Source organism: Zea mays, chromosome 7, assembly GCF_902167145.1.
Source record: "Zea mays cultivar B73 chromosome 7, Zm-B73-REFERENCE-NAM-5.0, whole genome shotgun sequence".
Classification (NCBI taxonomy): Eukaryota; Viridiplantae; Streptophyta; class Magnoliopsida; order Poales; family Poaceae; genus Zea; species Zea mays.
Genome location: NC_050102.1, coordinates 29,758,824 through 29,775,094, shown reverse-complemented (window position 1 = coordinate 29,775,094; position 16,271 = coordinate 29,758,824). Strand labels below are relative to the sequence as shown.

The 16,271-nt window shown below is 41.8% G+C and overlaps 2 protein-coding genes across 3 annotated transcripts; both read left to right on the top strand.

The window, feature by feature from the left end:
• Positions 1-4,055: 4,055 nt before the first annotated feature.
• Positions 4,056-6,388, top strand: LOC103633803 (4-hydroxyphenylpyruvate dioxygenase). The gene is made up of 2 exons (XM_008655480.2): positions 4,056-5,219; positions 6,011-6,388. The coding sequence occupies exons 1-2, from the start codon at positions 4,060-4,062 to the stop codon at positions 6,186-6,188; spliced, it is 1,338 nt and encodes a 445-aa protein (XP_008653702.1). The 5' UTR covers positions 4,056-4,059; the 3' UTR covers positions 6,189-6,388.
• A 6,497-nt stretch (positions 6,389-12,885) lies between these two features.
• On the top strand, positions 12,886-15,288 carry LOC103633802 (uncharacterized). 2 transcript variants are annotated; one of them, XM_035960869.1, is made up of 9 exons: positions 12,905-12,964; positions 13,070-13,093; positions 13,185-13,298; positions 13,383-13,463; positions 13,853-13,977; positions 14,062-14,242; positions 14,331-14,456; positions 14,568-14,945; positions 15,036-15,288. In XM_035960869.1, exons 1-9 carry the CDS (start codon positions 12,917-12,919, stop codon positions 15,138-15,140), a joined length of 1,182 nt encoding a protein of 393 aa, XP_035816762.1. In that variant the 5' UTR covers positions 12,905-12,916; the 3' UTR covers positions 15,141-15,288. The 2 variants fall into 2 exon arrangements, with proteins under 2 accessions (XP_035816763.1, XP_035816762.1); XM_035960870.1 differs by lacking the exon at positions 13,070-13,093 and having other exon boundaries at positions 12,886-12,964.
• The last annotated feature ends 983 nt before the right edge of the window (positions 15,289-16,271 follow it).

Sequence of the window (16,271 nt, the reverse complement as noted above, 5' to 3'; positions counted from 1 at the left end):
AAGCGACGACACCGAACTAGAGAATACACAGCTGAGCCATAAGCCCATACATAACACAATCTCATACACAAGCTCACATCAGTTGTTGAAATCAGACATGATGAATGCGAAAGAAGGGGGCGTCGTCGAGCGAGCGGCGACGCATGGGGGTGCTGGGTGCGTGGCGGCACATGGGGAAGCAGGGACAGGCGACGAAACGCAGGGGGTAGGGGACGCAGTGGCGCACAAGAGGTGTAGGGGTGCGAAGCTATCGTCGATAATTTTCGGCGTGTTTTGCGTGGGCCGACAAAATTAATCTAATTTTCGGTGGCTAACCTAGATCGGCGACTATAATGCACTAATTTTGGTGGCACCTTGTCAGCCGTTGAAAATTAAATTAATTTTGGCGGCAAGTTGCCAACACCTAAAATAAGTTCATTTATTATCGATGGCTTATTTTTAGCTGTCAAAATTTAGTGTGACCACCGAAAGTTGTGGAGTTTTCTGTAGTGAATCGAGTTTTTAAGAGTTTATTAGGATTCATATGGAGACGGATCTAGCGGTGGGGCAGGTAAGGCTCCATCCCCCTACGCTCCCGAATTTATAAAGCCCCTACTAAAATTTAAAACATACAAACTATTATATATGTTTATTGTCAATGATTTAATGATATTATATTGTTGTAGCGGTTTAATTCAGCCCCTCTTTTTTTTTATCTCCATGACTATATGGCTCGTTTGGCACAGCTCTGGATTCTAGCTTCAGTTTGAAGCTGTAGTGTATAATATAAATTTAAACAGTTTAAAAAATATTTTTAATCTAAATAAGAAACAAAATAACTCTCAATGTATTCTAAAAGTTTGTAACTTCATTTTCACAATTTTTCTGAAGCTTATAATGACCTGCTTTATTAACTTCACTAAATCTTGTGAAACTGATGCAGTCCAAAATAGGTCCATAATATATCTACCTGAATTCATGTGAAGAAGCTGCCATGTGTAAGGGCCCGTTTCGTTTTTTAGTCTAGGGACTAATCTTTAATCCCTCAAATCAAAGAGAGTCTAAAATATGATCGTGTGAGCCTCAAGTATGATTTACAAAGATGCCAGACAATAGTATGGATATTCACAAGGCACATAATGTGAAAGCATGCCATAGTGAGGCCGAGCCACGGTATACTTGTTGCCTATATAAACAAACGACGACACTGCTCTGGAGCATACACAGCTGAGCCATAAGCCCATACATAACACAATCTCATACTCAAGCTCATCAGTCGCTGAAACCAGACACGATGAATGCCCACGCCCACCTGCTAGCGGTGCCCTCCTCGGCCGAATTTTTTGTATTTTAGCCCTTAAACAGAAGTAAAATCACGTTTAGACCTAAAAAAATTTTAAATGCAGTTTTGGACCCTTAGCTCGGCGCCATAGCCTGTGGCGCCGAGCTAACACAGCTCGGCGCCACAGGCTATGGCGCCGAGCTTCGTGACGTGTCATCCCGCGTGGCACCTAGCTCGGCGCCACAGATCTTGGCGCCGAGCTAGGAAATATCCGCCCGACGCCTTTCTCTCTGCCCGTTTCGTCTGTTTTTCTCTCTGCCCGTTAGCAATTCGCCCGCCGCCTCGTCGCCGTCGCCTTCTCTCCGGCCACCCGCACGCCCTTCACCGGCGGCGCGGCCGCCCTAGTCTCCGGTCTCTCCGCCCGGCGAGCTCCGGCGAGCACAGCCGCGGTCGCTCGGCGAGCTCCGGCGAGCACAGCCGAGGTCGCCCGCCCCGCCCTCCTTCCTCGCCTGGGCCGGCCGCCGCCTAGCTCCCCGGCCACCGCGCAGCCTGCTCGCCGAGCTCGGGCCCCGGCAGCTCCGTCCCCGACCACCGCGCTGCCTGCTCGCCGCAGCTCCTTCCCCGGCCGCCGCGCGCTCACTGCCTGCCACCGGTAATTTTATTTTTTTAATTTCTTAGTTAGTAAACTGTTAGGGTTTGTTAGTGGTTAGTAATTAGTTAGCTATCCAATTATTTATTGTTTAGTAAATAGTAGCTATTTTGTTGTTAGTGTTTATTAAAATAGTTAGCTAGTTTGTTGCGTAGTATATTGTTAGTGTTTAGTAAATTCTTAGTGATTATATAGCTACCATTTTGTTTAGGGCATTGATATTACATGTTTTCTGTGTTGGCAACCATCGTGTTGTCGTTTAGTCGCAGGTTTTATAAACATCACTTTACAGGGGAGGTGCTGCCAAATTTTTTACTGACAATTTTTTTGTACGTAGGTGTTCGTCCGACCGACTTGACCTTCTCCACCGTTAGCTGGAGTCGTACGCGTTCTCAGGTATACATAGTTTTCGTACATTATTTATAGATTATGTAATTTCGTTTGATGTGTTCATTTAATATTTACTATATGGTTATTAGTTAATATATATTTATTACTTAGTAAGTTAGTAGGCTTAAGTATGTAGCCATTATTGAGTTAGTAATCCATTTTTGCAATAGATGGATAGCCTAGTAACACTATACCATGGAGGAAGGGTGGAGATAGATGCTTATGGGAGTGTTACTTTTGATGGTATGAAGATCGTGACCATGTTGTTCGTTGAAAGACCAACTTTTGACCAGCTTTTGGCTCGAGCTTGTGAGGAGATTAGTTGCGACATAAACGACCCTAGAATATCAATTCAGGGTTTGTTGTCCCATATTACATATGGAACAGTTGTCCGACGGTTGATCTACATTACCTCAGAAGATGATTGGGTGATATATTTAAGAATTGTGAAGACGATGGTTCCACCGTGTTTGGATGTGGTTGTTCAAAAGTTACCTGTTAGTCATTGCGGAGGTCCAGTCGGGTTGTCTCCACAAATGCCAAATGCATCTCGTATTGAAGCTCCTTTGGTAGAGCTTCATGAAGAAGTCGTTGTTGTGCCCGATGCTTGGACAACAGAACTGCTTGTCATAGTCTTCGTCGATGACAGCACGGTCTCCACAATCGCATCGAGGCGGTGAGTCCATCCGTCTTTCTGTTGCTACCTCCTTCTCCTCATCCGTCATTGGTGGAGGATTCGGGGGAGGAGGTACCCAACGCTTAAAACGCTCATGACTTGTCTTTCCACTCAACCAATTAACGAAAAGAAGATATCGAGGGTCAAATTTATCAGGACCATCGATCCACTGGAAAAAGAAACACTTCTGATGTCCCTAAAATAATGGAAAGATGCACTATTACATATCTACAAAAAAATGAATGCGAACAAAATTAAGTGATAAGTCATAAGCTACGTACGTCCAAAGTGCCACAAAGGTAGTAGCAGCGAGCAGCCGTGTCTGGATGTTGTGATTGATGTACCCAAGCCAGTCTGCCACAGTCACAGTTAGGCACGGGGAGTTCAGGAGGAACAGGAGCATCCTTACTAGATACGTCCGGATATAACTCCCGAGGACGACCTCTCTTCTGCCACAACGCCTCTCGGTACATGTCTTTCATCTAATAAACGATTATAATTATCACTTGTACCTATTATGCTTTATAATAAGTCTACACAAACTAATATTCGAAATGATAATATAATAGGTGTATACAAATTATTTAACTAACAACCCAATATACAAAACGAATCAGTTGGAAATCATACCTTGGCCTACGAAGTGAACCAACTCAAATCTTTGAATCCAGGAAATTTTTACGAAGTTTGGAAATGGGACGAAATGAGCTGCTCTCGGCCAGCCGCGCGGGCGTTTTTATAGGAATTCGTAGCTCGGCGCCAAGATCTGTGGCGCCGAGCTACGAAGCCGCGCCGCCGCCACGTCAGAGCCAGGTAAGCCCTAGACGCAACTAGCCGTTGCGGCCATGTCACAGCTCGGTGGCGCCGAGCTGTGTCAGCTCGGCGCCATAGCCTATGGCGCCGAGCTAAGGGTCCAAAACTGCATTTAAAATTTTTTTAGGTCTAAACGTGAATTTACTTCAGTTTAGGGGCTAAAATACAAAAAATTCGGCCTCCTCGGTTTTCGCCCATGCCCTCCTGCCGAACTCTAAACCCTCCAGCAGCATTCGTTCACGATGCACCCCGCGCCGCCAATCGCTTCCAATGCCAACACGTCGACAACTCCCGACAGCTCTCCGAGCAACCAAGACGCTGCACCCAGTGACGCCCGTTGTCACCGCGGACCGTGCTGCCGACTTCGCGGGCACCGACCGCTTCCACGTGATCGACTTCCATCACGTCGAGTTCTGGTGCGCCGACGCCGCCTCCGCTGCCGGCCGCTTCTCCTTCGCGCTCGGGGTACCGCTTGCCGCGCAGTCTGACCTCACCACGGGGAACACCGCGCACGCCTCCCGCCTGCTACGCTCGCGCTCGGGGCCTCTCGCGTTCCTCTTCACCGCCCCGTACGCGGCGCAGCACGGCGCAGACGACGACGCGACGGCCGCGTCGTCCAGCTCCGTGCTGCCGTCCTTCTCCGCGGACGCCGCGCGCCGCTTCGCCGCCGACTACGGCCTCGCGGTGCGCGCCGTCGCGATCCGTGTCTCCGACGCCGCCGAGGCGTTCCGCGCCAGCGTCGACGCGGGCGCGCGCCCGGCCTTCGCCCCCGCTGAGCTCGGCCACGGCTTCGTGTTCGCGGAGGTGGAGCTCTACGGAGACGCCGTGCTCCGCTTCGTGAGCTACCCGGACGGCACGGACGTGTCCTTCCTCCCTGGGTTCGAGAACGTCGCCAGCTCGTCAGCAGAGTGTCCGGACTACGGACTCAACCGCTTCGACCACATCGTCGGCGGCGTGCCGGACCTGGCTCCGGTCGCCGCGTACATCGCCGGGTTCACTGGCTTCCATGAATTCCACAGGGTCAACGGGAACGAGGTGGGCACGGCCGAGAGCTCGCTCAACGGGCTGGTGCTCGCCAACAGCTCGGAGCACGTGCTCCTCACGCTCCTGGAGCCGGTGCAGGGCACCAAGCGCCGCAGCCAGATACAGACGTTCCTGGACCACCACGGCGGCCCTGGCGTGCAGCACCTGGCGATGGCCAGCGACGACCTTATCGGCACGCTGAGGGAGATACGTGCGCGGTCCTCCATGGGCGGCTTCGAGCTCCTGCCACCACCGCCGCCCAGCTACTATGACGGCGTAAGGCGGCTCGCCGGGGACGTGCTGTCGGAGGCACAGATTAAGGAGTGCCAAGAGCTCGGCGTGCGGGTGGACAAGGGTGACAATGGAGGTGTTGTGCTCCAAATCTTCACCAAGGCTGCTGGAGACAGGTAATAGTCGCATGCTTTGCATGCGTGTTTATTGACATAAAATCTTCGACTAATTACAGCCCAACAGAATCTATCGATCCATTATATTATTATTTTTCTTAAAAAAAGCTACAGCAAACGAAACGAGTAACATATGCATGTTGACTTAATTAATCTTCACCAAGGCTACTGGAGACAGGCAATCATCGCGTCCTTTGCATGCATGTTTATTGTTGTCGACTAGCTAATTACATCCATGTTCTCCTGCTACTAAAAAAACCTAATACAGTACAACAGAATCTATCCATTAGTGTTTTTTCTTAAAAAAAAAACTACCACAACGAAACGAGTTACATGTGCATGTCGACCATAATCTTCAAGGACCTATGTATTTTGTACGTTTAACTTACACGGAAGTTCGACTTTCATTCCTTAACTATTAAAACAAGATATTAGATACGCTCTATATGGATTGTAGTGGGATTATTGAGATGAATTTTGACTTGCTATAGATTTATAGATTTAAACCGACTCAATACCATCCAATCCACATAGATTGAAAAACAACCAAACAGTCCCTTAGTCTTAGAGGTGGGTTTTCTATTTTTTTCTAAAATAATTATATTAGTTTTAATCTCTAAAATATTATAACATTTTTTTTCTTAAAAATGCATTCTATTAAAACATCATATGATATTCATAAAATAGTGTGCCTAGAAAATCTGGAAAACTTAGTAATTTATAGATCTAGATTTAATCTGTATCTACCATTTTTTTTAAAAAAAACCTAACAACAAAACTTGCTTATACAGGCCAACCTTGCTCTTGGAGTTTATCCAAAGGATCGGGTGCGTGGAGATAGACGAGAGCGGGAGGCAATACCAGAAGGGTGGCTGCGGCGGGTTTGCCAAGGATAACGTCATTCATCTGGTGAAATCTATTGAGGACTATGACAAGACACTTGATGCACCTGCCCGAGTTGCTTCCTAATCCTAAACAACATTTATCATCTCTCTGATTGAGGGAGTTACTAGCACTATTAAACTTTGTAATGGTAATAATGCACCTAGTTATTAGTGCATGGTAGTGGTATCAAACCATATGGTGCGTGTACTATCGAATCTCCTCCTTATCTTCTCTGTTTTGGATACTGTATTAATTAATGTGTGCTACAATGTCTAAAAATAGTGTTAATCGAGTTTGTAAAAAAAGTATCAATGATATTAATAATACCACAAAAAGTATTATTATTGTATTCAGCATCGAATATATTTGTATAGTATGTCTATTCTGTCTCGAACATATTGACATTGTACTCATATTTTTTTCATATCTTTATAACTAAAATTGTATTGTTCTTTTATACTCCCACCGTTTCGTTTTAGCTGTCACTGGATAGTGCAAATTGAACTATTCAGCGACAACTAAAAAGAAACGTAGGGAGTATGATGGTACCTAGTATTGTATATATATCCTTTGTGCAATATAATATAAAATATCTAAACATGGGGCGTGTTCGCTTCCGAGCTATAATTTATCAGAACTAATCTTAGGCAAATGTGTCACACCACAAAAATGTGACTGCAATCACACTGTACCATATCTAAGAGATTCTGGACATATTCTTTTATTCTATTCTATTCTATTCTATGAAATATGGAGCCTAAAAGAATATTGTAAACTTCTTTGCCAACAAAACAGTTAACAATTTAGTCAAATCTCCTAAGGTGAAGTGTGGCTATACCAACTAGAACCACCGAATTTTTGTTAATTTTTCATTAGTCAATCCATTGCTCTAAATGGTTCAAGATAATATTCACTATCCTCTTAAGTTATCACCGATAGAGATAAACTTCAAAAAAGTATAAATTAATTTTAGTGTGTTTGTTTTTGAGGTACCGCCAACAGAAATAAATTCTAAAAAAAGCTATAAAAATATACTTTTCTGCACCTGGGCCTGTCCTGTGGCCGCGCCTACCACAATACCACATCATGCCATTTTTTCTCCTAGATCCAAATTTGAACCCCCTCAGACAATCCTTCTTACCACCCCACAGTTGGTTATGATATCAGTGTGAGAATCATTCCTTCTCACCCATCCGTAGAGCCTTCTATCAGTGCATATTTTCTTAAGTGTACTGTAGAAATCATTTCAGAGATGGCTTTTGAAAATCGTTCATAAAATTAATTATATTTTACAATAGATCTAAGACTTTTAAGGAATATTTGGGTACCTAGTTATTTTAAATTAAAATGTTTTCAACTACAAAGTTGTAGATGTCATCGAGTACTATAATATTTATATGATATTTATCTTTGTCTGAATCAATACGAAGAAGTTATCAATTTTATACACGTGCCATTCTGAATCTATGTTTGTAAAATAGATTTGAGATCCTCTAATGAATATTTTAGAAACTAAATAATTTTAAATGATAAAATTATCAACTAAAAAGTTGTAGGCCTCATTGATTTCTATATTTTTATTCCAACGTTTGTCTTCATCTTAATTAATATATGAAAAGTTACCAATTTTGTATACGTTTCGTTTTTATGAATCGGTGCTTCTAAATAGATCCGAGAATGTTTACCAAATATTTGAAAACATAAATGATTTCAATTGAAAAAAACAAGTACAAAATTGTAGATCGTGTCAAGCTCTACGTCTCTACTACACTCAAGCACCAGTTTTTCATGTCCACGGTTTATGTCGTCATCGTGCTCTCCCACATTAAAATAGTAGAAAAATAATAAAAAAATGCATGAATAGAGATTTGAACTATAATTGCTAATTCTAAACCCATATTCACACCCATCTATAAATAAAACACACATATTTTTATGTTTTATATTCTATATTTAAACGTGTACCGGTGGTGGTTGAAAGGGTTATCAAATTTATATACGTGTCATTTTGAATTACTAGATTTGGAAGCATCACTAGAAATCATCTTTTATTGGCGGTATCATTAAGACAAACACATTTAAAGAAAAATAGTCTATTTATACCGGTGGTGGTTGACGTTCTGTTAAAATATCTATTTCTACTTATGGTAGTTCACGGGAATATATTATATAAACTGCCGCAGAAATGAACTTTTCCTACCGGTGGTCCTACTAGTCCTTGGCCGTATGCATTGCACTGACGTCTCCTTCTGTGAACCGTACCGCCAGTGCATCAATAAAAATAACATTTTTTTAAAAAAAAATCTGTACACGAGTGCGTTGACACTTTAATAAAAGAGTGCCTTCTTGACCAACGAGCTCCGCTTGCTATGTTTGTTTATGCGTGTAGACCTGGCAATGAAATTGGATCATTCATAGCCCAATTGCACTTTTTTTTCTTGGTGGATTCCTTTGGATCATTCATAGCTCCAACACGGATCCGTAAATGGTCCTGTCCTCTAAAATATAAAGGTTGCATGTACCTTTTTTTGTCTCCAACAAGAGACGGTAAAAGATCCTCTAAATTTTAGAGCACGACATGCATCCGCTAGAAATAGAGAGGACGTACGGTTCTACTCTATACATTCTGCTTATTTATTGTGTTTGCTCGTTCACGTGCACATGAATGGTAAAAATCAATATAGAATGTGAAATATGTTACATTGTTGATATAGAGTATAAAATTTAAAGAACATTGCTAGAGATGGAGAAAATATAGAGGACAAAATCTTTTAGAGAGTGTTGTAATTGTTGAATTAATGTAGGCCTAGCCCATATTAATATTCAATAATAGTCGATGCTAGAGGCTCACTTTAATGCTACGGTGTACTAGTACTTTAGTACCATACCAGAAGTTCAAAGGACAATTCACTCAACTTAAATAGTTGAACCATTGGTGCATCTATTGAGAAGCTGAAAAAGGATGAAAGACTACTAAACGCGCGCGCGTCGTCGGCTGGGCCGGGCCGTGGGCGTGACCGAGGCCTTGGTAGATCGGACCTTGGTCTGAATATTCCTTCATAAAAGTTATTAACGGACGTCACTTATGGTGTCAGTTTCTGGCTGGCTGTAACGGTAGCTCTGATGGTGACCATTACTGTCTGTTGGCCTCCCTCTTCACGTGTGTGTATATATATATATATATATATATATATATATATATATATATATATATATATATATATATATATATATATATATATATATATATATATATATATATATATATATATAGATATAGTATTTAGAGCCCTGGGCTCTCTCTAACTACAGGAAGCCCCGACCAGAAACCGACCAGGTGCTCTGACCGGCGCGCACGCTTTACTGGTTGACTGTAATACATTGTTACGTCAATTATAAATACGAGTTATGCTCCTTTTTATTACCGTTTACACTCTTTTGGTGTGCGCACGTCTCGCGGCATCCGGGCCCACGAAAAGATCGTGTTCCCGCAATCTGTGCAGTTTACGTATACCGGTCCCTCGAATCAAGGAACTGAGCTTTCATTTTCTCAGCTCATCTCTCCCGTAACTATCGCTCCCGCCGAACCCTAGCCAAATCCGCCGCCGTATGCTGCTTCTCCTCCGCGCCCGGCGAACCCTAGACTAACCGCCGCCGTCGCATTAAGATTCTCCCCCGCAGTTCCCCCGCCGTCGCATTCTCCTTCACCACCGCAGAGACCCGCCCTCGCCTTCTCCGCCGCATACACGCCGTGGCCTTGTTCTTCGTCTCCGGCAAGGGACCCGGAATCGAGGAGGCGGTTGTGCTGCCCCTGCGTTCTCCTACTCGTCAGAGACCGAGACCTCGATCTTCTCCACCGCGGCGGCCGAACGCCGAGTCCCCTACCCCGTCGCGAGGTCCGTCCCCAACGTCGAGTCCCCAACGCATTTGACACAGCCCCGCGTCGCATTGGGTTGTCCCCTGCAGAGGTGTCTCGAATTCAGCCGCCCTCCAGGCCCATCCACATTCCGGTAAGCCATCAACCTTTAACTCTTACAATCTGAATCGTAGATAGAGTTCACATTATTATTTTGCCAATTGCTTGATTTATCAAATACCAATTCATTATAAATTTATAGTTAATTGGAGACACAAATGTATATTATGCAATCTATCACACCTTTATGCAGTTTACAATACTTTGTTTATGCTGATTTGTTGACAGAAGTATGATCCATACATCAATACATTATGCCATAAAACCTATTGCTGTTCAAATTGGGCCAGCTCACACGAAATAACCAGGTTATACATTAATTGGATGTCGCATATGAGCAGATTTTTTTTGATCAAGTTAGTCTCACAAGTTTATGCAATTTACAATATTGTGTTATGCTGGTTTGTTGACAGAAGTATGATCCATACATCAATACATTATGCCATAAAACCTATTGCTGTTCAGATTGGGCCAGCTCACACGAAATAACCAGGTTATACATTAATTGGATGTCGCATATGAGCAGATTTTTTTGATCAAGTTAGTCTCACAAGTTTATGCAATTTACAATATTGTGTTATGCTGCTTTGTTGATACATTTATGCAATGTATGGTCATGAACTGATCTGAATTGACTTTGCGCTTATATTTTTTTGATCCTTTACGTATTTTATTTATGTATATGTGTTGTTTCATTTGGCAGGAACATCAGTGATGAAGAACGTAGACCGACCACCTTCCAATCCAAAACAGATCATAATCCAGTCTACTCAGGAGTGCTTCAGCGTTGACATACCCCGTGCTCCGGCGGGGACTGTTAGACCCGAAACAAGGCATGTTGCTGAGGAGGATGATGACTTTATGCCATTATCCAAGAAGCGTAACTTGGACGACAGCCCTGGGAAAGTTTTGAAGAAGGTAGTCACTAAGCGGAGGAAAGCAGTGCCCCCACCCCGACAGGTTAGATATTTATGTCTATGGCAATATATCATTTTTATGCGTGAAATCATGTTGTCTTGATGTCTGAGTTAAACATTGTGTTGCGATTATGCAGATGTAAATGTTTACAATATTCATTTTATATATTTTTTCCAGCAGAGGCTGAACGTCAGATGCAACCCCCAAGATGTGTTAGTAAGCATACAGATATTAAATGACAGACAGCAACAAGCAATTGCACGTAGGGGATTTTCTAGTATTCTTGATATGAGACTGGACGCACTCGGCAGCAGATCACACTTAGCTTGGCTGATGGAAAAGCTCGACCACAATGACATGACAATTCGAGCTGGCCCTGGAAAGGAGCTGAAAATCACAAAGGATACTGTGCACCTAATTTTGGGTTTACCGAATGCTGGGGGAGGAACTGCATTGGGCATCGATGAAGCTGTTGCTGCCAACAATTTAAGAGCTGAACTTGGTCTATCGAAAGAAGATTTTGGGGTTACAGCTCTTCAAGATCGTTTGAGGAAAGGTTCTGACGATGATTTAAGCATCAGATGCTTTTTCTTGATATTGTTCAATAGGTTGTTGTTCCCTACTGCCAGCTGGGGAATAACAAACCATGAGGTTCTTTTAACCGAGCAGATGGATCGTTTCCACCAGATGGACTGGTGCCAGCTTATTTTCAATGATTTATGCCAAGCTGCCAAGAAGTGGCATAATAGGAGCGTTACGAACGTTTCTACAACCATCTATGGATGTTCCATCGTTATTCTCGTAAGCATATCCTTTTTTTGTCTGTTACATGTACCCATAATCTTGTATGCAAAATCCATATACACGTAGTTTATGCTTTTGTTTGCTTATAATGACTCATGTTATGCCTTTTGGAGCTGTATTATTTGGATCATTTGCATGACTCAGCGGCACCCCAGAACAAACGTGGAACACCACGAATCAAATACTTTGATAGGAATATTATTCAAGCCTTGACAAGAGCTGACAAGGGCAAGATACGCAAAGGAGAAGAAGCATTTGGACATTGCTCGGTATTTGTTTTATGTGTCAATCATTTATTTACATGCATATGATAACGTTCACATACCTTTATGCCCGTTTGTAAGCATATTTGTGATGTTGTTTTGCATTTTCCATTAAATATATGAATCTCATTTATCAATTTAATATGTTTGTATAAGTTTTACTCCATCTTTCACGCCTTTTTTAGTTCCGAAGCTCCTCAGAGACCTGCTACACAGCTGTATCACCCGTTGATGCACAATTCAAGGCATGATTCTATTTATATATTTGTTTGTCATAGAATTTCAACATAATATTCAGTGATATGCTATACACTTACTTAATAATTTTCAATTTACAACAGCATAAGACCAGGACCAACACTTTTGATGTTCCTCGTCCTGACCCATCTGGACAGCACTCAATTCACATCGAACTCCCGCTCATCAGGGATTTGATATCAAGCAAGCTGAATCAGCTTCCATCCCGCCACCGCATGGGTTTCATAGAGAAGCTGTCACATTTTGATGCGGAGGTTGGTAAGGCGTGTTCAGTTATTAAACAGACTCTTCAGCAGATTGTTGAGAAACAATTCAATCTATCTGATGTTTTTGGCGAGTTAATTGATGAGGTCCTCCGTGCCGAGACGGGTGACAACGAAGATGCTTGTGATGTGCAGAAAACCACATCAAAATCAGATGATATTCTTCCCCAGAGAGCTGGTTAGTCAGTTTAATGTATTTACGTCAATATAAAAAAGTTATGCAATCATTTATCGATATGGTTTTGATGCCATTATTTTAAACAATGTTTTCTTTGTTTACATGACACGTACAGAAGGATGTACGTGTCTAGCCCCCCAACTGTACCCGATATGTCTACTCCAGTTTCTCAGCTGGATACGCAGTTTACAGACACACAGGTACATGAATTACTGTTAAGGCAACAACATATTCGTGTACTATTAGAAAGTTGCCCCGATGAAGCTGATATTGATCCACTGGTTCATACAAATATAACGAAACAGAACAAAACACCTACAACCTCAGTGGTAATGTTTTTATTATTAATTGTATTTTTTCATTCTAGGGTTGTATTAATTGTTTTATGTAAATAGCATATAACCATTACAATTCTTTCAGGGTAAACATGGTGACGGTGGCAAGAACATGCCGACCAATACAAACGTCACTCCTAAAGCAACACCACACATGGATCCTGACGCGCCGATATTTGATGCGACTCCGCAAATCAAGGTATGTCTAAACCCCCTCGTGGTTTTTCTGTATTCTCATTAGCAGTTTACTAAATTTGTAATCCATTTATACCATCATTGTTAGTCTACTGGCGGCGTACAACAAGTGGCAAAAACAGACTTGCCTGACAGTGGTCCATGCTTTGATCAGACTCCATCTGAACATGTCAGCTCAGTAATTTACATTTTCTTTGTAGTGTTCAACTGTTCATAGATTTTGTATAGCCATGCTTCACAGTCTAAATAGGTTATGCATCTTACAAACCAGTGTTATGCCCATTTACACATACATATATGCTAAGTAGATGTGCATGCAGTTTTTACATAACTGCTAGCTGCCTATGATAAATTACACATTCATTTATGCAGTTTGCAAGAATATTTCTTTCTCTTGATCTGTATCAGTAATGTCAGCTCATTAATTTTATGCCAGTTTATGACACTTCATTCCACATACGTATATTCCATATTATGTCAGCTCAGTAATTTTCATTTTCTTTATAGTTGTCAAAATTGTTCACAGAGTTTTATGTATATTTTCATATATATTTTTAGGTTTATGTTGAAACCGATCCAGCTACAAACACTCCACAGGTTGGCCAGGCTTCTCTTGATTCGGAGATGCAAACCGTGTTAGCTCTACGCGAATATTTGTGTGGTCTGCAATCTGACACCGGCAGGTACGAAGTTCATACTAAATCTAAATCTGTTTATATGTTTGTAGATTTACGCCACCTCTCTAATTGATATAAAAAATTCACCAGGACCATAATAGATTATGGTGAATATTCAGCGACATGTTCTGACATATATGAATCTTTTGCCGATGGGAAGTGTCTCGACAATGGATTCATGCAGTGTTTCATCCAATGTGTTATTGATGATGCAAAAAATCAGCAGACTTCCATGAGTTCGAACAGTTTGGTTCTTGATGTTAATGTTGGGGTAAACTATTGTAACTTACATACACCATTTTCATATACAAATTAGATGAACCCAAGTACACTCACTCCATTTATATCGTTTATTGCAGTCAATACTCAACTTTGAGGAACAGGAACGACACAGTCGCAACCCTCAACCTTTTGATGAATCTGTACTCCACACACTTCTAGACAATTCATTGCCTGAGACAGATGAATTGGACCAATGCAAAGCGGTAACAATCGTATTTCATAATCCAAACATAATTCCTTTTAAATGGAACATATCACATTGTTATGCTTTTGTAAGTTACCCTGTTAATTTTATGCTTTTTTTACACGGTCAGATCATGGTCCCCATGGTAAGCAGGGGGCATTGGACATTGTATGTTGTCAACAAGGTCAAGAAGTGCATTCATATTTTAGATTCCAACCCATATGGACCAACACTTGGTGGAACTACATGGAAGGACTATCATTTTGCACATTTGGGCTCAGGTGGCAGAAAGTTACCATGGGCCAAGGTTATTATGAGCAGATTAAACAAAGCAATACAACATGTACGGCCCAGTACATGCTTTACCAAGTTTGGTAACTTCACAATTGACTTGTGCCCAAATTGTCCTAACATGGCAGCTGGATCAAATGACTCTGGGTTTTATGTCATGGGTTACATTCTATTTTATCAATGCGACGAAGGATCTTTGCGGTCAGACATAGAAGCAGTACGTACAAATTTACCATTTAATTCTATAGTTGGCCCATGGCAACATATGGAACAGAGGTATAACTAACTCAGTGTTTTTGTATTGCAGGGCAACACCAGTGAGATACGGTCTCTTGCGCTGCATTACATCACATTCCACCCGAAGAACAAAGCATTATCGCTGCTCCAAGACATCCAAAGATTCAAGGTCTAAAGGATGTAGTTTAGTTTGGTCATGTAATATATTTTGTATACAATGGTTCCCTAAACTTCAGATCAGTCATGTGTGTATATTATGGGCAAAGTCCATAGACGTTTCTTAGTTATGTCAATGACAACTTTGGGATCAGCTTTTTTCTAAACTGGAATGTTGTTCCAAACTGTGTTTGAAAGTAATGTGTGTTTCTTGCATTTGATTCTGCCAGGTTCCTGTACAATATTGTTATGTCAATAACCTCGAAGTATGCAGGTTTCTTGACCGGAGTTTACGATATAATTATTGACAGTCTTATGCATGTTTGTCCATACACTTATGATACAATAGTCATCAATATCTGCATGTACATTATTATATACATTATCAGAGTTATATACTGCAAACAGAGTCATTTTTTGTACAGTCATGGTTCACAGGCTTACCATCTTATGCATTACACAACGCAGAGTTATGCAGGTTTTCACATACATGTATGCTAAGTATATGTACAGTCAGATTGCTGCATAACTGTTAAAGCTTATGACAAATTACACAGACATTTATGCCAGTTTGCAAGTATATTTATGATGATTTCTGGAAGTTGTCAAATGAACACAGGAATCACATTTACACAAGGAAATAATTGTATCTTATGGTCTTCTACTCTCTACCAGATGAATCATCATCTCCGACATCCACCGTTCGTTTTTTCGACGTTGATGTCTCATTCCATTGCGGGGCTGCAGCTATGAGTTTGTTCCTTGAACCAGGAGGCCGTCCTCGCTTACGTCCAGATAGGTTAGCCAATCGAACCCTATTATCCTTGACAGTTAAACACGTACGGCTGTTGTGACCATCAGCTATGCCACATTTCTGGCATTTCCTGCTCATCTTCTTAGCTCCTTTCGCACCCAATTTTAAAACTTGTTGCTCACTACTTTTGATTGTTCTTCCCTTAGGCTTGGCCTTATCTGGTCTTGTTAAGTTTACACCTTCCATATGAAATTCCAGTTTCTACAAAACAAAGATATCAAGTCAGATTTTACATTCTCGTATGTCATCATATATTGTAGCAATGTTTTCACCTTTCTAGCTTCCACATCCATAGAACTACTCTCAACCAGCCGAATGTCAGTGTTATGTTCCAAT